Source organism: Bos indicus x Bos taurus, chromosome 24 (assembly GCF_003369695.1).
Source record: "Bos indicus x Bos taurus breed Angus x Brahman F1 hybrid chromosome 24, Bos_hybrid_MaternalHap_v2.0, whole genome shotgun sequence".
NCBI lineage: Eukaryota > Metazoa > Chordata > Mammalia > Artiodactyla > Bovidae > Bos > Bos indicus x Bos taurus.
In genome coordinates this window covers 38,902,887-38,930,545 of record NC_040099.1, presented here as the reverse complement: position 1 = coordinate 38,930,545, position 27,659 = coordinate 38,902,887, and the positions used below count along the sequence as shown (strand labels likewise).

Sequence of the window (27,659 nt, the reverse complement as noted above, 5' to 3'; positions counted from 1 at the left end):
CTCCATTTGTTATACTGGATGAATGTATCTTGCTGCTGTTTTTGCACATTCTGCCTGTGTTAAACCCTACTTCTTACTTCTGCTCCATAATAGTGTCGATTGCAATCCCAGAGTCTCTTTGCTCTCTTGGGCTGATTGGGTCCCACTTCCCTGGCAGTGCTCTTATAGCATATTTCAGAACGTGGCTTTTTCCCATTTCCTATGTCTGTTCAATCTCATGCTTTTCTTCCAGAAATTTTTAAAGGTCTGTCTTCATTGGTGTCCTCTGTTCCATTTTATCTTCTTTTTGTGGTTGTGGGTTTGTTCTTTTTTACATTTTTATGCATTGGAAGGTGCACAGGCTAATGCTTGGGCTTAGTGGATCAGTTTGGTTATTTCTTTTGTAAATTGCTCATTATAATTCCATTATTTATGTTTTAATATTACTCCTTTCAAGGATTAAACAGTGAGAAGTTAGCTGAAACAATAGTTCAGCTAAAGTGGAGATGCCAAGGATCAAACCTGAGACCTCATACCTGCAAAGCATGTGTTCTACCACTGAGCTACATCCCCACTGCTCCTTATATTTTGTTCCTATTTATATTGGAGTTGTCATTGATTTGCAAGACCTATTTATACACTAAGATATCAATCCTTTTTTCTGTGTATAGCCAATATTTTTCCTACTTTATTTCTTTTGAGAATTGTTTGTGTGTTTCATGACATATGGAAGACTTTACTGTAGTGTAGTAAAACTTATCCATCTTCTTTGTGGTTTCTTTCTTTGTTTTTATTCTTAGAAGGACTTTTTCTCCCCAATATCAGATGTATATTTCCTATTACATTTTTGATCCTCCCTTCCTCCCTCTCTTTTTGAACTCAAATGGGTTAAATTTAACTGATAACACTTTCAGTTCGTGGCACACCATCCTCACTGGTCCATGCAGAGCCCTTGCTTTTTACTTTCTCTTTTCCCTTTTGTCTTCCACTCTCAGTGGCATTTCTCTCTCCAACCATATACATCTACTGTAGTGCATGTAGTGTATGTTCTTCATTTTAGAAAACCATTCACCAGTTTTTATCCATCCGGAGTTAGAGATTAAAAAATTAAAAAAAAACAAAACCACTCAGTTTTCTTACTACCTCTCTCTAATTATTCCAACTGCCTTCTTCACCAAATGTCAGGTTCCAGGTTTTCTAACCTGTTCTGTTTCTCCGTCTGTTTTGGTGCTAGGATCACACTGCCTTAATGATTATCTAATTTAAAAACATTTGAATATGTAGAAATGAAAATCACATGTAATACTCTTCCTGTATCATTTAATTCTTCACTTTTTATTCATACGCTAGACAAGGGGGCCATTCTTTAATAACTAGCAGCACATTTATGTATGTTAATGTAGTAAATCGCTGTCACTGCCATCTAAGCCAGTCACGTGTTACGGTTTTCAGACTGAAAACTATCGTGACTCTAGGAGCAGAAACATATTTAAAAGTAGTGCCTATGACTAATTCAAAAGGAAACATGCCTCAGTGAACTCTGGCTTAGAGTTGCTGAAGATGCAGACTGTGATTAACATTCTCATGACCTTAAATCACACTCTATCAACTTCTAAGCAAATAATTTCAAATGTCATTTTGTGGATTGATAAAGTAGGAGCCAAGAATGAAATCCGGGTCTGACCTTCTTTTTATCCATGCCGAGCAAACTTTTCTTTCTGGAATTGATATTTATCAGCAGCTTTCGTCTTTCCTGTGTGTTTATCGTGGGGTTGTGGTTTAAATATGGTTCTTATTCCATAGAGCATATGGAAATTTGTGGTGAGAATCAAATTTGCTGCTTTTGGACAAAAAATAGTGCCTTGTTCCATGAAGCAGCCCTCCACAGTGGTTCTAGGTGCTTGATGTGGGGGAGGAGATGGAGGGAGAAGGAGAGTAGCAAAGACTTTTTATGCTTCCCAGGGCAAAACGAAAAGGGAAAAGTGTCAACTGAGGAGCGCCTGAAGGATTAAATGCAGTAATTCAGAAAAACTAAAACGCTAGCATTTTGTTGCAGGAAACAAACAAAACCAAACCCACAACTGCTTTCCTTTAAGATGTGAGAATTTTAATTTCTACCAATAATTGGTAATATAATAATTGAGGGGGCTTGGTTTGGAGGAGGACTTGGGACACTTTAGGTAATTTAGGTAATTATTTAGTTCAGGGAACCTTCTCACTAATAGATGCTTATAATCTTTCTGGATACTGTGTACATTCTAATTGATTTACTAAAATCCACATAGTTTAAAAGCCATGAAAATAATAGCTAATCGCAGTAATTGCATAGCACATTTTACAATGCTGAATATGAGAGGACTTTTAGAAAAGGCAGGTTGAACCCAGAGAGGTCCAGTGAATTGTGTCAGCTTACTCAGTAGCCTAGGGGCTGGATTTGTATATCAGACATTTATCAATGCTCAGTGTGGGTTCTGCCGTGTAGGAAATGCAGACTGCTCTCTCTAAGGATCACCTGGCTGTCTGGAGCCCTGGGTGGAGACTGAGGTCACTTTCAACCACTGTGTGCTCACTGCAAAACAGTTGGGTTCATTGGATTAGAGATAATGAAGGGGAAGTTAGATACACATTTTTCACTTGCTTTTCCTGAGTTCATTTTCTTTTGAGTGAATGAAAAATTCATTTAGTAAAATAAGTACAAAATTTTCATATATCTGAAACCACCAGTGGCTCTAAATTGTGTTGCTTTTTGTTTGCTAAGTCATGTCTGACTCTTTGCAACCCCATGAACTGCAGCACTCCAGGCTTCCCTGTCCTTCACTGTCTCCCAGAGTTTGCTCAAACTCATGTTCATTGAGTCAGTGATGCCATCCAACCATCTCATCATCTGTTGCCCCCTTCTCCTCCTGCCCTCAATCTTTTCTGGTATCAGGGTCTTTTCCAGTGAGTCAGCTCTTTGCATCAGGTAGCCAAAGTGTTGGAGCTTCAGCTTCAGCATCAGTCACAAGCAGTGAATTACTTACTCCTCAGCTTCACAGAAGGGCTTCCCTGGTGGCTCAGATGGTAAAGAATCTGCCTGCATGCAGGAGCCCTGGGTTCGATCACTGGCTTAGGAAGATCCCCTGGAGAAGGGAATGGCTACCCACTCCAGTATTCTTGCCTGGAGAATTCCTTGGACAAAGGAGCCTGGTGAGCTACAGTCCATGGGGTCACAAAGAGTCAGGCATGACTGAGCAACTTTCACTTTTTCACCTTCAACTTCACAGAATTCTACTCTGTAAAGGCAAATGAACTTTGTAATAAGAGTAGGCACTAATAGGGCATATTTTTTATCTTTTTGTCATCTTGCTGGGATTAATTTATTCCTCCCCCCTGGGTTAACATGATTTTACATAAAATCATTTCCATGTGTATTTATTTTTTGTTTTTTTTCCATGTGAATTTTAAATTAAAATATGAGTTGTTCCCCCCCCCTCCCCGCCCCCAGCCATCCTTTTTTCCATCTTGCTGTAAATTTTCTACACACAGTTAGAGAATATAGTCCAAATATATTCACAAATAGAGAATATATTCCAGGTGTAATATCTGCCTATGCTATATATTCAAATGCGTATCATCTTTTCTGTTCATTTGATAGAATGACAACCTCTACCCCTTTCCCAGTTTTCTAAAAAGGTCTGATTGTTGTACTATTGGATTTTTAAAATAAAGTGCCCAGTACATTATGTGACTCCCTTAAGTCTACCAGATGGATCCCAAATATACTGAGTCATACTGTTCAGCCTTCTGAACACACATATTGTTAACATTATCTGCCAGTGTTTTAAAAACTCATTTGCAAATATTCTACCTGTTAATGATTCAGAGATTTAGTAGTGTATCTTCTAGTTTTCTTACTTCTTAGAATCCGTTTTAATCCATGTCTGTTAATGCCAATCAAATATTGAAAAAAGAGCTTGAAGGCTGCCAAGAAGACAACATGGCTTTAACATACAAAGAGTTTCAAGCATGTATATGAGGAGTTTTTCCATAGATCATATTTTTAAAACATAATATAAAGTCTTCATTCTGTACCTTTCATAGTGCCTTTTGAAATGATTTCTGAATAATCAAAACATTTTGTTATTGAAGCATAATATATCAGATTTAATATAAAAGTCAGATTTAATTGAGGAATGAGATGCCCTGAGAGTGCCTGTAGCTTGACTGAGATATACTTGGTAGAAACTTTTCCAGGCACTGCCTGCAGTTTCAATCGGAATTTAGTAATTTCGTTTTATTTTGGGGTAGCTCATTTGCATCCTCAGCAGTACTGTTGCCCTTTCCCTTCATCTCTCCCTCCCTTCCTTTCTTCTTTTCTCTGAGTCTGATTCTTGCACCAAGTGTGTGGTGCATTTGCTGTGCCCTGACCTGGGGTTTTGAGGCTGACCGCCAAGGCTCCCTGAGACCCAGAGTGAGACACATGTTCCGTGGGTCTGACAGCCGCTCCTCATGTCGGGGTTATTTTCCTTCAGTCTCTCTTCCTTCTGAAATATCACTGGAACGAAAAAAAAGACATAAAGCATCTGATCTTGCTTTTCACTTCCTTTTCTATTTCCAGCCACCTGTTCTTGTTTTCTAATTAACCCCAACACAGTGACAAGAGCCAAGATTCTCATGGTTCTGTAAAACTCAGAGTAAAAAAAAAAACACATCTACTAGGTTGTTGCCCTAAGGGAGACTCGACATCATATTTGAGGAAGGCGACTCTCTTATTTCTTTGTCCGATTTGTAGAGGAAGCAATGGTGACTTGCCTTCTCACTCCTCTGCTTCAAAAATGAATCAGAGGGTTCTGTGTACAGTGTGTGATAAAGGGGAGGCTTGTTCCTAAGAGCTCAGAAAGGACCAGAGGTGCACTTCGAACCCCATGCTTCTAGGCCAGGGCCTCTGCACAGGCTGATGGCCTCCCAGCACCTGCGTGTAAACTGATTCAGTACAGTCTGGTGTGTGCAGGGTTCAGGGGGTTGATAAACGCCTGGGGAGTCTTCATGGCAGACGCTTGGCCAATAGGAGTAAAATCACCCGGCAACATCCAATGGGCCTTTCCACACTGCCTTTCTCTGAAAAGTATTTGAAACCAAGCAGAGGGTGCTGAGAACTGACAAGGGCCCTGTAAGGAAGGGAAAGGAGGAGAGAGAGGAGAAAAACTGGCTAGTAGGAAATGAGAGAGAAGAAATTGCTGTAAAATTTCCAAAGCGGCAATTGACCGGGTTAGATGTGGCTAGGAAATTGGAGCAGCCTTTCTGATATTCTCATGCCAGGGTGCTTTCTGCACGGAGGCTGGTGCCAGAAAGGTATCTCCCGGGCGCTTTCCTCCTGAACTGGACTTTTATCACAGTGAAGCAGCAAAAGGTAGTGGCCAAAAGCAGGGAAGGGAGGAGACAGAACAGGTTGGAGAACGGAACCCGGGCGCCTGGGGGGGCAGTCCCTCACTGAGCAGATCCTGAGTGTCTGCTGTGGACCAGGGCTGGGCTCCGGGGTCAGGACAGATGGGGTCGTGTCCTGGGGGCTGATGGTCTAGTGAGGAGGGACAGACCAGCAGCACAGGTCAGGCCACTGTCGGCAGACGGGGGGCCAGTTCATTCCTGACGGCTATTCCTTCACTCATTCCCTCTTGATGGGAGACTTCCTCCGTAAGGAAGTAGCTTTTCTTCTCTGGGCTGAGGTCAGAATGCTAGTGGGGCATTGCTGCATGGGGTCAGGTGCCCCTTTGGAGTGGGCAGAACTGGACGATGGCCGGAGGAAGGTTAGTTCCACACTGTGCCCCAGCTCCTGTGCATGTTCCTCCATTAGGAATTCATAGATAACATCTGTCTGATTTTCACTGCTTCCGGCATCTCTTGGCTTATATGGGAGCCAGAAGGACCCGGGGGCCATGGCACTGTTTCAGGGCATGGGGACCCCATGCCTGTAGCTTCCACTTCCTGTGGTTGGAAGACACAGCCTCACAGAACTCCTTTTCTGTTGAGATGAATAGCATTCACATTCATCAAAAAACATTTCTCAGTTCATAGCCTCTTTTTGTCATTGGGTTGTGCATGAGGAGATCTGTGAAATATTTTAATCTGACAGTGGAATCATCTTCAAAAGGGTGGGAAACTGCTCCTTCAAGGAGAGTAAGAAACATCTTACTTTCTGTTAGGCACAGTGTGTCTCTGCTTGTCCTTCTCAGGCCCCTGCTGTATACGCCTGTCCCCATCCGGGACAAAGAATTACTACTGAGAGATTATTTAAGTAAAATATTAAAATTTAATCTTGCACTGATGACTTGTCACAGCTGGGAATCTGATTCCTTCTTTAGCAGAAAATGGTGATTGTGAGGATTATGCTGTTCATCTTTAAGGAGGACAGTACAAGAGGATTTTTGTCTCTGTTTTTTGAGGATGCCTCTGAAGGCACTCAGAGAACGAGGATCAGCTCCTTCCTGCCTCCTTTCCTCTCTCCTTCCTTCCTCCTCTGCCTCCCTCTCCCCTTTCCATCTTGAGTAAAAAGGGAGAGTGTGAGCCTAGTTTTGACCAGGAACTCAGAACCTTTCGTTAAATATTTACAAGAGCTGGTAATTCAGTCAAGTAATTCTCATTTGAATGAGGACAGGAAACTCTGGATTGTGTTTCTAGCTGCTTCAGAGCTCTTGGAAGGACAAACTATAAATGACCTCATGGTTCCCTGGTGGCTCAGACGTAAAGAATCCGCCTGTAATGCGGGAGACCTGGTTCGATCCCTGGGTTGGGAAGATCCCCTGGAGGAGGGTATGGCAACCTACTCCAGTATTCTTGCCTGGAGAATCCTCATGGGCAGAGGAGCCTGGCGGGATACAGTCCATGGGGTCAGACACGACTGAATGACTAAGCACAGCGCACAGGCTTTCTGTGATCAGAAAGCACTGTGGATGCCCTGGTGATTCTAAGTGTGTGTGATAAAATGAAACCACAGTCTTGTCTCAAAGGTTTCCCCTGACAACACTCACACACACAGTTACACACTGACACATCTACACATTCACACACGCATTCATACATATAAACATTCGTGTACACACCCACACCCCATCTAGGGAGCAGGGCAGACAGCTCTATGCCTACGGACATTCCATCCCGGTCTGCAGCAACCCCAGGAGTGGCCACCAGGGGGCAGCAGAGGCCGCAGAACCTGGCCGGCCCCGCTGGAGGGGTGGTGGGGGGAGCTGAGCCTCTGGGGATGGACTTCTGGGGTAGGGACCTGGCTCCCAGAGAGAGGAGAGGTCGAGTTCCCCCAGCATCCCCAAGTTTGTTCTGCTTCCTGTTCGGGCCTAGTATGTCACCTTTTTAAACACATGGGTTCACATGGTCCTTAGTTTTCCTGTCCCCTTCATGCATGGCTCCCATGTTCCTGGAGCGGCCATCCGTGACCCTACCTGCTCTCCTTTCCTGGCACATCCCTGGGGTTGGGGACTGCAGGAGCCCACAGTCTGGGCCAGCTGGGGTCGTTTGGGGGCTCCAGGAGGGGAGGAGGGGCAGTGGGTGACATGGCCACGCGTGAGAAATGAGCTGAAGAGAAGAGGGGCAGTGGCTGTCACAGGGTGGTCTGTCCTTCCCACCCCATGCTGTTGGAGGGATGGACATGTGGAGGATGTCCATTTTCATTCTTGTGAAAAGTGTCATATACCCTAGTTTGGAGTCAGACTCTTGTTTCCCTGTTCCTCTACATTGCCCTTTCTGAATCTCTCCTGCACAGAAATTCTAGAGCTGCTGCTCACTGCAAGAAAGTGGGGGCTGGAGGACTTGGTTTCCTGCATCTTTGGGGTGGAAGGAGGGAAACTTGTAGCTGAGTTTTTCAGAAATCCATGTGGAGACCAGAACAGCATTTTGGGTCTCTCTGAACTCACAACCCAGTCTTGATGGAGTTATTTGCTATCCAAGTGTTCAGAACATTAAATACCTAACACATTTCCAAGGTGGCATTTTTGCGAGCATTTTTCCTGCCTCAGTTTCCTCGAGTGAAAAACTTTTTTCCCCCGTGTGTGTGTGTGTGTGTGTGTGTCTATGACAAAAAACAAAAGCCGAGCTGCCCTCATAGGGATGTCTGCAGTTTGCATATTTAGTGACCCAGTGGGGAAAGGTGACAGCTAGAGATGCTGCTTCTTATACAGCCTTTACCACCAGCTGTGTGATCCAGGGAAAATCACTAATCGGATTTGGCCTCAAAAATGGGAATACTGACCTTTTCCAAAATCCATCAAACTGGAACATAATAGGGTTAATGTCATAGAGGCAAATGACACTTAGGATGTTGGGGGGGAAACTGTACGTTTTTAGCAGAAGTATATTCCTAAGGTCCTTAGAAGCATGGTTTTGATGGATATAAATAGGGAATTAGGACCTGTTATTAACCACCTTGCACTTGAGGTCCTCTGATGACTTCCGGTTGGGGCAGGTGCCCGGTGGAATAGCAGGATCTGAGGGGAGGAGGCGAACACGAGGGCTCACGGCAGCCTTCTGGAAGCCAGCCCCAGGGGGTGGGGGGGGTCTCTCCAGAAACTGCCCACAGGGATGTGTGCCTGACTGCATGTGGGGGGATTCGGGAGGGGGTTACCCCTCAGGGTGGAAAGATGCTGAAGACAGATTCAGTCACATCTCGATTTCTTGATTTCAGCATGTTTATATTGGGCGTTTCGAGTTTAAAGCTAATTAAATTGATTCATCATCTTTTGTGAAATACCAAAACGATTTGGTAAATGCTAAGTAGGCTAGCGGACGTTTACATCACTTAACACAAGGCGCAGGCCACCTGCAACGTGTAGGTGATTCATTAATTTCAAGTAAGTTTCATGCATGTAAGTAAATGGCAAAACTAAGGGTTTCAGTTGCAGCTCCGCCTTCTGCTGTGTTTGTGCTGTGGGTGTCTCGCCAGAAACTTGTTGCCAAGACCCTTGTCAGGGAGCTTTTCCCCCTGTGTTTTCTTTTAGAATTGTATGGTTTCAGGTCTTATATCTGTCTTTAATCCATTTTGAGTTAATTTTTGTGAGTGGTATGAGATAGGGCCTAGTTTCATTCTTTTACATGTGAATATCTGATTTTTCCAGCACCGTTTTTAAAAAATTTATATTTTCTCAACTTTTTATTTTGTGTTGGTGCGTGGCTGGTTAACAATGTTGTGACAATTTCAGGTGAACAATGAAGGGACTCAGCGATACATATACATGTACCCACTCTCCCCCAAACTCCCCTCCCATCCAGGCTGCCACCTAACATTGAGTGGAGTTCCATGTGCTGTACAGAGGGTCCTTGTTGGTTATCCATTCTGAATATAGCAGTGTGTACATGACCTTCCCAAAGTCCTTAACTGTCCCTTCCCTCGGCAACCATAATTTCATTTTCCAAGTCTGTGAGTTACTTTCTGTTTTGTAAGTTCATTTGTGTAATTTCTTTTTAGATTCCACATATAAGGGATGTCATGTTATATTTCTCCTCTATCTGACTTACTCCACTCAGTGTGACACTCTTTGGGTCCATCATGTTTCCAACACCATTTATTGAAGAGACTGTCTTTTATCTCGAGTATTCTTTGCTCCACTGTCGAGTATTAGTTGACCGTACACGCATGGGTTTATTTCTGGGCTCTCTCTAATGTTCCATGGGTCTGTGTGTTTGTTTTTATGCCAGCACCGCATGGTTTTGATTACTGTAGTGTTTATAAAATAGCTTGAAATCAGGAAATGTGACACCTCGTGCTTTATTCTTCTTTCTCAGAACTTCTTTGGCTATTCGGAGTCTTCTGTGGTTCCGTATATAACTTGTTGTTTTGCTTTTCCTCTCTTAAATGCTCTGAGTGGCTTTACCCTCATCTTCATCCTTCTCTTTCTCCGTTTGAGCTCATTGCACCTCTTTTTGTCCCACATGCTCTGCCATAGGTAGAAATTCCTGACCCAGAGCAAAGTGGTGATGAGGGCAGTTAAGGTTAAACCTGCCTTGCAAATCCCCGAAGGGATCCCCCAGACACAGAATCTCACAGACTGCCTCTGACTTCTTAATCGATTTTTCTTCATAATGGATGAGCGAGGAGAAGACGATTTAGCTTGGATGTTAGGTCACAGCTAAATTCAGAGTAGATTTTCTTTTCCTTCTCTGTCTCCTGTTAAGAACTCATCCTGCTCTTACCCTTAGAGCCATCTGTCCTCCACCCAAAGAGTGCAAAGTGACTTCACGCAAGGATCATTCGCGAATTCACACAGATCCGGCTTGGCTGAGATGCTCTTGCTGGGGCACCCCTGGCCCTTTGGTACCTCGTTGTTGCCCACGCACTTACGCTGCTTGGTGGTCTCAGCCGATCTCCCTGAGGGCCAGCTGGGGCCTGCCGCGGGTGTACGTCTTCTTGCTTTTCACTTTAGCCTTGCCGTTGCGTGGAAGTCATCGCTTTTTTGTTCTACTGATAGAGCCTCCCTGAGTCGTAAGCTGGGCACATGGCTGTCAGGTTGGTGACTGTATTTGTGGTCTTCTGTGTGGTAAGTGTGGCCATGTGGCTCCATTTCCCCCAGTAAAATGTGAGCAGAGTGATGTTCGCAGGGTCCGCCACAGTTCCTCCAAAGAAAATGCCCTGCCCTTCCTTTTCTCTTTGGCTTCCTTCCAGCCCCAGAGGGGATCTGCGTTAATGAGCCCCACTCATGCAATACTTTGGCCACTTGATACGAAGAGCTAACTCATTGGAAAAGACCCTGATGCTGGGAAAGATTGAGGGGAGGAGGAAAAGGCGGTGACTGAGGCTGAGATGGTTGGATGGAATCACTGACTCAATGGACATGAGTTTGAGCAAGCTCCGGGAGATGGTGAAGAAGAGGGGAGCCTGGCGTGCTGCAGTCCATGGGGTTACAGAGAGTGGAACAGGACTGAGCGACTGAACAACAATGAGCGGCTGAGGGTGATGCAGTCAGAAGCGACAGAGCGATGAGATGGAAGGAGGCAGGCTCTTGTGAGAGCCTAGAGAAGCAGAACCACCAGAGGATGCTGGGAGGATGGGAGTAGAAATTCGGCACATCACTGGGGCAGACCCGTGGAGATTCTGCTGGAAAGGGAGACAGGGAGACAAGAGTGGTATGTGTTAGGTACTCAGTCGTGCCCAACTCTTTGCAACCCCATGGATTGTAGCCCACTGGGCTCCTCTGTCCATGGAATTCTCCAGGCAAGAATACTGGAGTGGGTTGCCATTTCCTTCTCCAGGGAATCTTCCCAGCCCAGGTTTTAAACCTGGGTCTCCTGCATTGCAGGTGGATTCTTTACTGGTAGAGCCATCAGGGTAGCCCCCTGCTGTGCAGGGCTCCTCACAACTAATGTGGTGGGCCCCTCTAGAGATCTTATTTATTAGCCTCTTTTTTCCTACCAGCCCTGGCCTGTTTAACCTCCCACACCCCCAATTAACCTTGTGCTTTCCCCTCCCTTTCTGTTCTTGGCCAGGTGAGAAGCCTGGAAGTGAGCCCGAAGAGGCGAAGCTGCAGACCACCAGCAGACAGATCGTGCAGAATGCTATCCTTCGGGCCGTGCAGCAGGTCTCCCGGGAGAGCCAGAGCCGGAGGAGGGACGCCAGGGCCGGCGACACCGCCCGGGGCAGCCTCCGGCCGGGCGCAGGGGAATCGACCAAGAAGCACGAGAAGTAACACACAGCCGGCGCTCTTATCACACGCTTGGTTTCCAGCCCTTTTTCAAGTGTAGGATGTGTCACCAGAAACGTTGCCAGTGAAGCAAACCGAAGAGTCATTCACACCTAGCAGTAGGACGAATTCGAGCTAGCCCTCGGCCGAGGGGCTCTGTTCTGGCAAGTGCATCAGACAGCTCTGTTTCTATTAATGCAGTGCCTCTGAAATAGGCAGACAAGACACTGCCATCACAGGTGTAGTTTTGCAGCACAATTCATTTCTAAAGTTCTCTTAAAAAAATGGTTCTGTCTTGTTTGTTTATTTGGCCTTGTATGCATTCTTCCTGTAACTTAACTCACCAGTTCTCTCTGCTGAAGCACCGAGTGCCCTATTGTGGTCTTTACAATATTTAAACAAGGCTTGCTGGAAAGGTGAGGGAAGGGCATTGCAGTCCTCCTCAAATATGGAACTGAAGGCTTTAATAAAGTGGGTTCAGGCCCAAGATCATATTAAGGAAAGGTAAATTCTAAGTCCCTCAGGATCTTACAGAGGCATGTATTTATATTATTTTGTAAAAAAAAAAGGAAGAATTTAGATTTTCAAGGACTCAGTCTCAATTCTCTCAATTGTTTGATAGCTGATATTTTCTCCCTGTGCAGAAAGCCTTGTGAAATGTTACAGATTTCTTTTTCTATTTCACAGTGAAAGTAAGACAGGTGAACCTAAGTGCACAAGTGAAGAACAGCCGGGATTGTAGATTCCATCCTGAGATGCCCTGGGGTCTGATTATGGGATGCAGGGTCCTCGGAGGGAGCTCTGAGGCCTTATAAATGCCGTGTGGCCATCAGACTATGCATATACACTAGTAATTTGCAAATAGGGACTTTCCTTCTCCCATCCACAAATTAGATTTTTGTTTTTTGAAACTATGAATATCATACCTATCTGGAATGAATGACATGTAAAATGGGAAAAATCATTTTCTCAACTCTATGAAATGTGAAAATACAGTGAGATCAACAAAGCGACCGTGTTGTGAATGCAGTCGTGGGAGTGTATGTGTGCAAATGGATAAAGCCACCTGTGTTGCCACAGAATGAGTTCTGCTCCCCTTCCACGTGGGGGCCGTATAGCCCTCTGTGTCCCTGCTGTCCTATTTCCTGGGCTCCCCAACAGCTACTGAGCTGGTGCTTCTGAGAACAGAGGAAGGGTCTGACCTTTGTTAGAAACTTTTGGGCTTCCGAGTGTCAGTGTCTACATCTGACGGTTTTTTAAAAAGCAAAGTACCAGCGAATGAAGTGTGACTGATATTGACAGACTTCTAAAATCCCACTATTTACACTTTCCAGAATGGATACTGTTGAGAAATAAATGAGAACAGTGTCTCATCAGTTCTGTTAGACACTCTCACACCATGTGGAATGTGATGGAATAAATTTACAGGGAGAATGATTAGGGAGGGAGCAGAGGGGTGAACCTTCAAATGTGGTTTATTCATAATTTTCTGTAATACTCATGACAGTTGAAGAACGAGTTTAAGTTGAAGTTATATCATGGATGAAATATAATTGTACAACCTAGATAATAGGAATGACGGTATTAAGGGAACTGAGTCAGGAGTATCCACGATTGAAAAAATAAATCCAATGCTTGTATTTTACAAGTGATCCGGCCCTCTGTCTACTGAGATGTCTGGATAGAACCAGCCTTGGGTTTAGCTGCCAGATGGCAGAAACCCATAAACATGCTCTCTTTCCTCTCTGGTGTGTCTGTGCTAATACTCTGGGGGATCTTGGAGAATCTCTGATTAACCTCTGTATCTAAATGTTATTTATAAATAAAATATACCCAGCTTTGAAACACGTTGTCATTTAAGCCAAGTTTTCTTCACCCTACTGTTTGGCTCCTTTCATATGGGTCCACGAGGCATCCCAAGGCTGTTTTCCAAACCTCTAGATTCTGGAATCCTGAAAGCACTTCTTAATGGGCTGTCACTGACCCTGTCTGAACACAGCTGTGGGATGTGGGTCCCTGAAGCTTGAGCAGAAAAGCTTGTGTGTGCTAAGAAGTGGCCTTTTCATCTCAGGAAGTACAGGTAAGTAGGTTTGGAAGCCAGGTGTCTTTCATGGTCTTTCTGAGATGGAAAGTCTACAGCTAGGAACAGAGATATTGATATGTTCTTGGAAGGCAAAAAGAAAGTTTATCTGTCGCTGCACTCGACAGATTAGTGCCTTATTAGTAGAATCCTAAGGAAATGGCAACCACTCCAGTATTCTTGCCTGGAGAGTCCCATGGACAGAGAAGCATGATGGACTACAGTCCATGGGGTCACAAAGAGTTGGACACAGCTGAATGACTGAACACACAAGAAAACTTAGCCATAAAAATAAATGCATCTGATAAACTCCTCCTTGTATCTGTCTCAGTATAAAGTTATGAGGTTTTAAAGGAGTCAACAGAACTTCATTTGGAGATGGCCTTTCCCCTGATTATGCTCGCAAGCCAGCACAAAGCTTTTGGTCCTAGGAATCGGTTGTGTATGTGTGCTCAGGCATGTCTGACTCTCTGTGACCCCATGGACTGCAGCCCGCCTGGCTCCTCTGTCCATGGGATTTTCCAGGCAAGAATACTGGAATTAGTGGGGGCACGTATTTCATGCCCTTTACCTTCCTGGCTTAATAGATAGTAAAACGCGCATGGACCTCCCAACTCTGCTTTCAGCTCTTTGTCTTGGGCTCTGCCTGTCCCTGGGGTGGAACTGGAGAGAAATTCTTTTTGCTGCTCTGTTTTTCTGCAGTCACCCACCCACCATGAACAGTATTGTTAAGAGAACTTACTGCTTCATCTTTGTTTCTCTTTTTTCTCCTTTAGCTGCTTTAGTCTCCATTTATGGCATGGTTTCTGGTTACAAGTAAATGAATCAGCCATTTAAAAATAATCTTTGAAACTGCCCCACTTTGACTATTTTCAGAAAAAATCACTATAAAAAATCACTATTAAAAATTACAAAAAAGGAAGGAATTTTATATTTATCCACAGTAACAACTATTCTAACTAAAAAGTAGCAGAGAATGAAATCCCTGAAAAATCTGGTAACTAGTTTAGCAACTGTAGGACCCAAACTGGTGTAAAAACTAAATACCCCAGTTTGAGTAATTCTTCAGTTTATGTAAAGAGAAAGTAGAAAATACAATCATGTTGTTGGCTCTCTTGAGTGTGAGAAAGTTCTCTGAAATATGTGACTACACGTTAACTCATGTGCGTCATCACAACTTCACAATCAAGTTGTAGCCAGGAAGATTTTATTCTTCTTTTGCAGAGAAAGTCACACTGAATCTCAGAGAGGGTAAGTATCAAAAGTGAGTAGCTATTGGGCATAAGAAGACATACATCGGGCTTCCCAGGTGGCTCAGTGGTAAAGAATCTGCCTGTCAATGCTGGAATCCCAGGAGATTGAGTTTGACCTCTGTGTGGGGATGATTCCCTGGAAGAGGAAATGGCAACCTGCTCCGGTATTCTTTATTTTTTTTCCAGGTAAGAATACTGGGGTGGGTTGCCATTTCCTTCTTTAGGGGATATTCCCCACCCAGCGATTGAACCCTGTCTCCTATGTCTCCTGCATTGGCAGGAGGATTCTTTACCACTAAGCCACCTGGGAAGCCCTGTGCCTAATCCCCACTTCAGTATTCGGGAGAGTCCCATTAACAAAGGAACCTGGTGGGCTATAATCCATAGGGTCACAGAAGAGTTGGACACCACTGACCACACACCTACATCCGTCACTGTTCTTTGTGGGCATGTGCATTAGCTGGGGAACTTAAGAATATAAAACCCAGGGATACTTATGTTAAGATGGACTAATCAAACTGCCTTACAGAATAAGAAATGTAAGACATAGTAAAGGGCCAGCAAAAACCATCATCAGGAGTAAAAGAATGCCGTCACCCATGAACAGTGGCAGCAAAGAAAAGAAACAGGAGACCCCAAGGGAGCAAAACAAAACGGCAGCAGAGCATGGGAAGCGACTCCTTTCCCTTCTGCTCCTCAGAAGCCACAGAATCCTGACCCCCATGTGGAGAAAGGCGGATGAGGAGGTGTCGTGATTGTCTTCTGGCTCCAGTGTAGGGTAGAAAAAGGTGAAACAGGAAACAGGACTCCTTTCAGAGACATGACAACCTGGTCTGACAGAAATGAAAACAGGGAGACAGAAAGGAAACAAAACACATGTTTAGAAATCTCATCATTTTCTAGGGAAATGGATACATATACTCAACAGCGATATTTCCAAGAATCAAAGAAAAATTCTTGAAAATCCTAGGCTGAGAGCTAGTCCTTTACAGAGGTAGAACTTGGAGCTGGTGTCAGACTCCTTCAGAGCAGTGTGTGACATCCTAAGGTAAGAGAGAAAGGCTCTGGAGAAGCTCTGAAGGATGGAAAGTGTGAAGCAAGTATGTTATTCCCAGCCAAGGTGTCACTCAAGGACAAAGGCTATCATTAAAAAAATGGTCAAGAGCCCTTCTTTGAAAACCTACTTGGCCAGGAATTTCAGCCAACTGAAAAGATAAAGAATCTAGGTTGTTGACCATAAAGAAAGCTGAGTGCTGAAGAATTGATGCTTTTGAACTGTGGTGCTGGAGAAGACTCTTGAGAGTCCCCCTTGGACTGCAAGAAGATCAATCCTAAAGGAAATCAGTCCTGAATATTCATTGGAAGGACTGATGCTGAAGCTGAAGCTCCAATTCTTTGGCCACCTGATTCGAAGAAATGAGTAATTGGAAAAGACCCTGATGCTGGGAAAGATTGAAGGCAGGAGGTGAAGGGGACGACAGAGGATGAGATAGTTGGATGGCATCACCGACTCAATGGACATGAGTTTGAGCAAGCTCTGGGAGTTGGTGATGGACAAGAAAGCCTGGTGTGCTGCAGTCCATGGGGTCACGACTGAGCAACTGAACTGAGCTGAACTGAACTGAGGTTGTTGGGAAGCTGTAGTATAATGATCGGTGAGGAGCAATTCATGTGTGCTAAGTCACTTCAGTCATGTTTGACTCTGCAACCGTATGGGCAGTAGTCTGCCAGGCTCCTCTGTCTATGGGATTCTCTAGGCAAGAATACTGGAGTCAGTTGCCATGTGCCCCTCTAGGGGATCTTCCCAACCTAGGGATTGAACCTGCAACTTCTGCATTGCAGGTGGATTCTTTACTGCTGAGCCACTGGGGAAGCCCAGTGAGGAGCAGTGTTTTCACTTAAATATCAAGTGAACATGATGTAATTGCAAAAATGGGGCTAATGAAAAGATCGTGAGTTGTTCTATCTTGACAAAATAAAAACATAACTTATAAAATCAGGAGATGGGGCTGAGGACATGACATTGTGCTAATGACTTCATCTATTAGAGAAAGACAGTTTATCTCATCTTAACTTGAATGATTTAGCTTTAAAAAAACCCAAAGATTCCAATCCCTTAATTGATTTCAAAATTTTCCTTAACCCTCAAGGAATGCATTAGAAAATAATTTCTTATGATAAAGGTTTATTTAAAGTATAGAAATTCCTTTAGCTTCCTTTTAGTTTCTCTTTCTTTCATGAAATTAAAAATGAATGAAATTACATATATAAATTCCCTGGATACCAGGCATCACTGTTGTTTGCTCACGCTTCCACTGAAAGTGATCACTAGACTCTTGCAACTCTGAAGATCCGGTGTCATCATTAATTGGGAAAAAACAATTCTGCTGATTATTACACCTGGATCACAGATGGCCCACGGTTCTATGTAATAACAGAAGAAAAGATAGCTTTATTCACATACTGCTTTCATTTTTAAAATCCCTTGTTCTCTTTTCTTATTGAAGTATAATAATAGTTGATTTACAATGTTGGTTAGCTTCAGGTACATAGCAAAGTGATTCAGTTATACATATATAATTAATATGTATAATTAATATAACCCAATATTATAATTATATACTATTATTAAATATATTATCATTAATATAATATAAATTACATACTTATATTATTAAAATATATTGTAAGGTATAATTTATAAAATATTTTATAGAGTATAATATACATTTTATTTTATATAAAATATATTATAAAATATAATAGTATATTTTATATAATATAATATATCAACTATAATATATATTATATATCTACTATATATATATACTGTAATATATGTATATATGTAAGATATATCTATAATGTATCTATACTTCCCACCAGGGAAGTATATATATATGTATAAATAATACATATATATACATACAAATGGAGAAGGAAATGGCAACCCACTCCAGTGTTCTTGCCTGGAGAATCCCAGGGACAGTGGAGCCTGGTGGGCTGCCATCTATGGGGTCGCACAGAGTCAGACACGACTGAAGCAACTTAGCAGCAGTAGCAGCATACATACAAAAATATATATACTTCCCTAGTGGCTTAGCAGAGAAGGCAATGGCACCCTACTCCAGTACTCTTGCCTGGAAAATCCCATGGGCGGAGGAGCCTGGTGGGCTGCAGTCCATGGGGTCGCGAAGAGTCGAACACGACTGAGTGACTTGACTTTCACTTTTCACTTTCATGCATTGGAGAAAGAACTGGCAACCCACTCCAGTGTTCTTGCCTGGAGAATCCCAGGGACGGGGGAGCCTGGTGGGCTGCCGTCTATGGGGTCGCACAGAGTTGGACATGACTGAAGCGACTTAGCAGCAGCAGCAGCAGCAGTGGCTTAGATGGTAAAGAATCTGCCCAGTGCAGCAGATCTGGGTTTGATCCCTGGGTCGGGAAGATCCCCTGAGAGGGGAATGGCTACCCACTCCAGTACTCTTGCCTAGAGAATTCCATGGACAGAGGAGCCTGGTGGGCTACAGAATATATATATGTGTGTATTTTATTTTTCAGATTCTTTTTCCTTGTAGGTTATTACAAGATGTCGAATATAACTCTCTGTGCTCTACAGTAGGACCTTGTTGGTTATCTATTTTATATACAGTAGTGTGTATATGCTAATCCCAAACCCCTAATTCGTCCCTGCCTCACCCCTTTCCCCTTTGGTAACTGTAAGTTTGTTTTCTGTCTGTGGGTCTGTTTCTAATTTGTAAATAAGTGCGTTTGTATCTTTTTTTTTTAGATTTCACATATAGGTCATATGATGTTTTTCTGTCTGGCTTACTTTGCTTAGTATGGTAATCTCTAGGTCCGTCTATGCTGCTGTAAATGGCATTATTTCTTCTTTTTTATGCTGAGTGACATTCCATTGTATAAACATACCACATCTTTATCCAGTCATCTGTTCATGGACGTTGAGGTTGTTTCCATGTTTTGGCTATTGTATGTAAATAGTGCTCTTATGAACATTGGGATGCATATATCTTTTCTAATTATAGTTTCCTCAGGATATATGCCCAATAGTGGGATTGCAGGATCATATGGTGGTTCTATTTTTAGTTTTTAAGGAACTCCCATACTGTACTCCATAGTGGCCGGACCAATTTACATTCCCACCAACAGTGTAGGAGAGTTCCGTTTTCTCCATACTCTCTCCAGCATTTGTTATTTGTAGACTTTTTGAGGGTGACCATTCTGACCAGAGTGAGGTGGTACCTAATCATCATTTTGATTTGCTTTTCTCTAATAATTAGTGATGTTGAATATCTTTTCCTTTGCCTGTTGGCCATCTGAATTCACATACTGCTTTTCAATTTTTAAAGTAAAAAATGTGCCTTGGGTGTGTGCTCAGTCATATCTGACTCTTTGCAACCCCATGAACTGTATAGCTCGCCAGGCTCCTCTCTGTTCATGGAATTCTCCAGCCATTTCCTTCTCCAGGGAATCTTCCCAATCCAGGGATCGAAACTGTGCTTCTTGTGTCTCCTGCATTGGCAGGTGGATTCTTCATCGCTGAGCCACCTGGGAAGCCAAGAATGTGCCTTCAGTTCAGTTCAGTTCAGTTCAGTCGCTCAGTCATGTCTGACTCTGCAGCCCCATGAATTGTAGCACACCAGGCCTCCCTGTCCATCACCAACTCCCGGAGTTCACTCAAACTCATGTCCATCGAGTCAGTGATGCCATCCAGCCATCTCATCCTCTGTCGTCCCCTTCTCCTCCTGCCCTCAATCCCTCCCAGAATCAGCATCTTTTCCAATGAGTCAACTCTTCACATGAGGTGGCCAAAGTATCAGAGATTCAACTTTAGCATCATTCCTTCCAAAGAAATCCCAGGGCTGTTCTCCTTCAGAATGGACTGGGTGCATCTCCTTGCAGTCCAAGGGATTCTCAAGAGTCTTCTCCAACACCACAGTTCAAAAGCATCAATTCTTTGGCGCTCAGCTTTCTTCACAGTCCAACTCTCACATCCATACATGACCACTGGAAAAACCATAGCCTTGACTAGACAAACCTTTGTTGGCAAAGTAATGTCTCTGCTTTTGAATATGCTATCTAAGTTGGTCATAACTTTTCATCCAAGGAGTAAGTGTCTTTTAATTTCATGGCTGCAATCACCATCTGCAGTGATTTTGGAGCCCCAAAAAATAAAGTCTGACACTGTTTCCACTGTTTCCCCATCTATTTCCCATGAAGTGATGGGACCAGATGCCATGATTTTTGTTTTCTGAAAGAGAATGTGCCTTAGATCCTCTCAACTGAATCCTCTCTACCGAACCGTTTAACCAGTTTCCTCTACACGCCTGATACTCGTGTTTAAGAACCAACCTCCTGCACACTCTTGCACTAATGCTCAACTACTTGTTGCACGTGTGGCCAGCGTTGTTGGTGGGCACTCATAATCCCTTAGCATTTGCCATTTTCCTGCACTTGTGTGCTCAGCCCACACAAGGATAGCTGGAGGCGCCAGGGAGCTAGGTCCCCAGGTGAGGCTTTCAAACGCTGATGGATGGTAATGGATGGTAATAAGTACCCCAGCCTCCTTGCCCTTGGGTGGACCAATCCAGAGGCTCTTATCAGGACCAGCCTGATTCATTTCAGGTGTACGCAGTCCCTCCCTTCCGTCTCTCTCTTTCACTCCGCCATCTTCCCGCTGGTGATGTCTTGGGTAAGCTCCGAAATGAACTACTTTCACTCAAATCTTCATCTCAGAAACCCAAACTTAAGATAATGGTACTATGCACTTAGTCACTCAGTCATGTCCAACTTGTTGCGACCCCATGAACTGTATCCCGCCAGGCTCCTCTGTCCATGGGATTCTCCAGGCAAGAATACTGGAGTGGGTTGCTATTTCCTCCTCAAGGGGCTCTTCCGGACCCAGGGATTGAGGCCGCCTCTCCTGTGTCTCCTGCATTGGCCGGCAGATTCTTTGCCCCCTGAGCCATCTGGGAAGTTCAGTGGTTCTATGGGTGTTTCTTATCAAAGAAAACTGAACTCACTGAAGACTCATGTTTGTTGCAGGCAAAGCTGAGCAGCTTTTTTGGAAAGATAATCTGCCTGAGCGGAAGCCGGCGTCATTTGAAACAAATCCCTGAAGTCACTGACTGTGAGTTGCTGAAGAAATCAGACGTGGTGTGTATTTTAACTTTATTATGGAGATCTTGGCTGTCTTGATATTGATTTATCTTGGTCCTGTTTTCCAAGTTGGCTAATTTATAACAATTGAACCTACATAAATGTCATATAAACAGAAGAGGGAGGGAAAAGGGGCTGAGGTACTGTTGCCGGGCCATCTACCTAGTGAATCTAAAGAGCTGAGATGTAACAGGAAGCTAATGTCAAGTCCCCAAACTTGAGCAGCTCCTTTCCTGACAAAATGGAGTCCTTTGTGGCAATTCTTGAGAGGGTCACCCCCCTTGACATTTATTTATCGTTTTGCCTGTGGTTTATAATTAAAGGTTGCCCTTTGAAGTCTGGAGAAATTGGAAGTCTGGAGACATTCTCCAGAATAAATTCATGAAGATTTAGAATTTATTCCTAGTTTTTTAAAAGTTCAAAGTGGGTGGAAAAGGCAGTGTTGTTGGAAGCAAGGGAGCAGGAATCTGTCCACCAGGTGGGCCAGTGCTCCAGGTGTGATCACTCAGACACCACATGTTGGTCCTTCACACCGTTCATCACAGTCTGCCGTTACATGTTTATTTTTTAGGTTATTTGCTTAATTTCTGTTTCTACAGCTAGAAACAGAAATTTCATGAAAACAGGTGACGTGTCTGTCTTGATAACCTGTATCTTCATACGGTGTCAGCAAAGAGTAAGCTTCCAGTAATTACTTGCTGAACAAGTGAATACATTACCTGCATAGTATCAACAAGTTTCTTAATTTCCTGAGACTTGGTTTCCAAAATGTAAAATAAAAATTGGCTAAGATGATCACTAAGCTTCTTTCTGGTTCTAAAATTAAATTATTCCACGTAGGGTTTTTTTTCCCTCTAATTTTTAAATTGAGGTTTTATATAAATGTACAGCTTGATGAATTTTTATGTGTGTGTATAGCCAGGGAAGTACCATTAGATTGATATAAGCACATTTCCTCATGCCCCTGGCCGATTGATACCTCCATAAAACTAACTGCTATTTTGACCTATATAATTGAAGATTGGTTTTGCTCATTTTTAAGCTTCATTAAAGATGGAATCATGCAGTATGCACTCTTTTTTTTGGGGGGGAGTTTTTTCCTCAACATTTTGTCTGAGATTCACTCATGTTGGTGAAAATAGTGGTAATCTTTTTTTTAATTTGCTTTGTATTCTATTATGTAAATATATCTCTACTTATCAACTCCATTAGGGTTTCCCCTCAGTTTTGGATATCACAAATAACATCCTCGTCCATATCTTTGGGTAGTTAGCCAGGAGTAGAATTTCTGGATCATCACATATATGTGTTTACCAGATTCCGTCAAAGGGGTTTCCAGTGTGGTAGTAACATGTGAGAGTTCCAATTGCTTCATATGTTTGAAGCAGACCTCATCCTTCTAGAGGGACTGTGTTTCCTGAAACATGAGTTATGGGGAATTTCACTTCCCAGCCTCCTGCCCGTTCTGCCAGAATCCAGCATGAGTCCTCTGGGGGAAAGCCTCGCCCCCTTTGGATATCTCTTGTTTCTAATCAGTCCATCAGACTGCCAGAATCCTTGCTGATTTCACTTTCCTCAGTCCGCATCCAGAATCAGCCAAGACCCCACCCCCTCCCCTGGAAAGACTTGCCCTGGTTTGTGACTCCTGTTTACCCAGTTCCCATCACACCTCATAACTCTGCTTTATCTTAAGTATGCGTGCTTAGTTGCTCAGTTGTGTCCAACTCTTTGTGACCCTTTGTACTGTAGCCCACCAGGCTCCTCTGTCCGTGGAATTCTCCAGGCAAGAACACTAGAGTGGGTTGCCCATTTTTCCTCCTCCAGGGGATCTTCTTGGCCCAGGGATTGAACCCGGGTCTGCTGTGTCTCCTGCACTTGCAGGTAGATTCTTTACCCACTGAGACCTTGGGGAAGCCCTATTTGAAGTATGCTCTTGGTAATTCATCCACTTTTTTACCTCTAGTTGCTGAGGCAAGAGCATTGGGCTGTGTTCTTTCCTGAAGCAGAAATCCTCTGATTCTGTGAATTATTACTCTAGACATGGCACCAGTGATGTCATACCAGTTACAGATCGACTAGGATCAAAGAAAAGAACAAAAGTCCAGTTCTGTTCCATTTGTTTTAGAATTACAATATGGGGCAACCTTGAGTAACTTCACTGATGTGCTTTCTGATAGTGTTTTATAACAAGGAAGTTTTGATAAGATCGTAGTCACTTAAAATCATGTCGAGGTAGGTAATAAATGAATCAAGTGCTATTAGAGAATAGCCCTTCTCATCTCTCATCTGTTTTATCCAACATTCTGCAAATTTTCCTTTTCTCCACTGCAATCATCTTTTCTGCCTGCATCCAGCTTCTGTGTCACCACCACGCCTTAATGAGAAGGGAAGGGAGAAGGCTAACGCAGATCAGGAAGGGAGTGAGATTAGTGCTCTGAGTGGAAATGTCGTTTATGGGCACGTCCACAAGGACACGCATGTGTGTGCTGTATGTGTGCGTTGGTATGTATTGGGGTGTATTTATGTTCTAGGTCTGAACATGCATAAGGAGGATAAAATTAAGTTAATAGTTTTGATCTTGGTTCTAAATGAAAAGCAGGCGTGTTTTATAACAATTTTCATAAGTATTAAATAATTTGCATTAAAAATAATTTCTTTGAGTTGCACTCTTCTGTGGCATTAGCACAATTAGAAGTGGTTTTTTTCAGACACAGCTTCCGTGGTAGCTGAGACGGTAAAGCATCTGCCTACAGTGCAGGAGACCCAGGTTCAATCCCTGGGTTGGGAAGATCCCCAGGAGAAGGAAATGGCAACTTACTCCAGTATTCTTGCCTGGAAAATTCCATGGATGGAAGAGCCTAGTAGGCTACAGTCCACGGGGTCACTAAGAGTCAGACACGAATGAGCGACTTCACTTCTTCAGACACATGACCTCTTGATTTCCTGGCAACCTTGTCAGCCAGGCTTCTAAAGAAAATTCTTTCATTCAGATTGATGTATGAACTCAGAGTCCTTCTGTTGTCTTAAAAAGAACAAAACAAAGGCAACAGAACAAAAATACCTTCCATCATCTTTACTAAAATAATTTTCCTTTTGGAGTAGCTTCCTATCCTAATTTGTCTCAAGTCACTTATTTTGATTACATGAAGAGTTTATTGAAAATTGGAGTTCCTGTTGAAATAATGTAACTATTAAACTATTACAAACCATTCTGCTGATATTTGTTCAAAACTAATTAGATTTGTGACCTGAAGCAAATGAGTTTATCTTTCTAGTGCTAGTTTTCATTATTTCAGAGAAACAGGATCATTATATGGGTCTGATTTTTTTTTTTTAATTGCAGTGTGGTTGATTTACAATGCTGTGTTAATTTCTGCTGTACAGCAAAGTGACTCAGTTATACATATATTATATATATATGCTTTCTTTTTCATATCCTTTTCTATTATGACTTATCACAGAATATTGAACATAGTTCCCTGTGCTATGCAGTAGGACTTTGTTTATCCATCCTATAAACTAGTTTGCATCTGCTAATCCCAAACTCCCAATCCGTCCCTCCTCCACCTCCTCACCCTTGGCAAGCACAAGTCTGTTTTCCGTCTATACAAAAGTTACAAAATTCTCCTTTGTATTATTAGCTGGTCTGTGAACAGTATCCAAACGCTGGCGTCATTGCATTCGGTCCTATGAGGGTCCCAAGAGTTAAGTGAATGGAACGCTCTTGAGGCAAATGCATCCTTAATCCTAGTGAGACATCAAAGCCAAACCCACTATGTGGTTTGTTAACCTGGTCAGGCCAGCAGGATAAACCTTGTTGCCTAGACTAGTGGAAAGCCGAAGCATCCCACTGTATACCTGCTTTGTTTTTTTTTTTTTTTTAAAGCCCACCTTTATTCTTTCTGGGCTTCCAAAGATAGGGAGTATTGTTTGGTCACTAAGTCGTGTCTGACTCTCTGCAACCCCATGGATGGCAGCATGCCAGGCCTCCCTGTCCTTTACTGTTTCCCAGAGTTTGCTCAAACTCATGTCCATTGACTCAGTGATGTGATCTAACCATCTCATCTTCTGTCACCCTCTTCTTTTTTTTTCAATCTTCCCCAGTATCAGGGTCTTTTCCAGTGAGTCAGCTTTTCACATCAGATGGTCAAAAGTATTGGAGTTTCAACTTCAGTATCAATCCTTCCAATGAATATTCAGGGTTGATTTGGAATGGCAAACCACTTCAGTGTTCTTGCTCCGAGAGCCCCATGAACAGTATGAAAAGGCTAAAAGATAAGGATAATGCTTGGAAAAGTCTCTCATACCATATACATGAATAGACAAGAACAATTAAAAATTGGTTTCATGCAGAAAAGATTCCAAAAAATATATATTTTTTCCAATTCAGTTCTGTTTGTACTACCCATAAAGGCTACACCTAGTCTCACAAAAGTTATATCCTGTGATTAATGATCTAGTTATATATTAGGATTCTCTTTTGTCCTTGACCTACACAAAAAACAACTCTTTAAAGGTGGAGTGAAGCAGTTCCTCGAGCTCCCTCTAGAGGGAAAAGTATACTATTACATTGCTTTAGAGGATTAGCTCAAGAAATCCTGTTACTGTGTGTGTGTGTGTGCTCAGTTGCAGATCCCATGAACTGTAGCCCTCCAGGCTCTTCTGTTCATGGGATCTTCCTGACCCAGGGATCGAACCCTCATCTCCTGGGTAAAGAACTGGCAGGCAGGTTCTTTACCACTAGCCACCTGGGAAGCCCAAGAGCTCATGTAAATGATAACAATGATAATAAAAGAACTACAGCATCCATGAGGGCAATGACAACAGCTCCCTTGCTTTGTACAGAGTGAGTGCTCAATACATATTTTGGAAGAATAAAGAAATTAAGTCATTAGTAGAAACTTTAATTAGCATTTATTATGTTCTAAAATCCATGATTAGTTTCTTGCATGTACTAACCAATTTAATCCTTCTCTTTCTATAAAGTGTCTGCCACAATATGCCCATTTGATACTTAGTGAGGTTAAGGAACTTAACCAAAACCATCATCTAATAAATGGTGAGGTCAGAATCTGAAGAGAAGCATCCCGCTATTTGCTCGGGACCGCAGCCTAGTGTGGAGCCCGATGGAGTGGGAATCCTGTGGGAGGCTCTGGGAGACTGGGTCCCTCTCCTTTCCCAGCCTGAGTGTCCTCACATGGTAAATACACAGGGTGACAGCCTCCTTCCCGTCCTTCTGCCAGACAATTGTGAGGATTAGGTTTAGACCAAGGTAACTATAAAATATCTGGCAGAAAAGTCAGTATATTTTTGAAATGCTCAGTAAATAGAGGAGTGCGAGTGGGGAGTTTAGGCTGGCGAAGGGTGGGGAGGTTCCCTTCTCAGCGAGTTTACTGAACTGAGGAACCTGAGGGCTTGGGGTTAACTTCAGATTTCCCTGGAAATCTTGGGACTCCGAGTCCAGGGGGCTGGGAGTAGGATGTGGGAAGAAGAGGAATCCTTTTGCTTCTTAAGTAGAGAGAGAAGTATTTGCGAAGTCTTTACATCTATACATTGGAGACGTTAATTGGCCTTAGGAGGTCTTGATCAATACTATATTTTGTTAATAAGCCTTGAAATGCATATTAGTAATTTAAATATGATTAGAGAATGTTTTTAGTTACAGAATGATACCATCTGTTTGCTAAAGGTTTTTCTTTCTTTTCTTTTTTTTTTGGTGCAGTATCTGGAATGTATCTCTGTGCTCCTGTCAAATAGGGGATAAAGTTAAGGTTTTTCTCATCTAATTAAGGGTGCAGGATTACCTAACTGAGTTATCAAGGGGCTGCTCTCTCTCCCTCCCCCACCTCCTGTCCTCCTGCCTTTTTTTTTTTTAAATAAGTGAATTAACATGAAGTTTAAATGGAATGAATTATATAGCCCATCAGGAGATATACTTTAACAGCTCTTGGAACAAAAACTAATAGGAAAATAAGCTTGATGGAATCTAAAGTTGCCTTAAAATTTAGATTGAAATTGGGCTTTAAAAACATATTTATTTGTAATTGAAGGATAATTGCTTTACAATACTGTATTGGTTTCTGCCATACATCAACATGAATCAACTGTAGGCATCCATATGTCCCCTCCGTCTTGAATCTCCATCCCTGAAATTGGATTTTAAAGCACTTAATGTATAAGTTCTAGAGTTCAAACACTGATGTATTTTGACTTTGATTGCTTTTTTTTAATGTGTGTGAAAATTTGATACAACATGTCTAAACTATGGCATTTAACTGTGTAGCCTTAGTGATGGTATTGCCTTTAATAATTTATAATTAACCACATGTGGTCATAAAATGTTAGAACTGAAGGGACTTTCAACATAGCATTTCTCAGAGTTCTGTTGGAACCTTGTCCTCCAAGATGCTCTGGGGGAAAAAAATTGTTCTCCATGCAGTCAAGTTGGAAGACACTGCATTTCATAGCTCACTCTTGGAAACTGACAATGCACAGGAACCTAAAAAGAAA

General features: G+C 42.8%; 1 protein-coding gene across 3 annotated transcripts in view; it reads left to right on the top strand.

Annotated features, from left to right (window-relative positions):
- Positions 1-13,481, top strand: part of AKAIN1 (A-kinase anchor inhibitor 1) — a 48,891-nt gene extending 35,410 nt beyond the window's left edge. For 2 of the 3 annotated variants that reach the window (XR_003508452.1, XM_027525983.1), the window contains exon 3: positions 11,443-11,526. Coding sequence is in view for 1 of the 3 variants with exons in the window: in XM_027525984.1 (XP_027381785.1) it covers positions 11,443-11,642 (200 nt within the window). In the remaining 2 variants the exon portion in view is untranslated. Of the gene's footprint in view, positions 1-11,442 lie in introns of all 3 variants that reach the window. The other variant, XM_027525984.1, reaches the window with a different exon arrangement.
- The last annotated feature ends 14,178 nt before the right edge of the window (positions 13,482-27,659 follow it).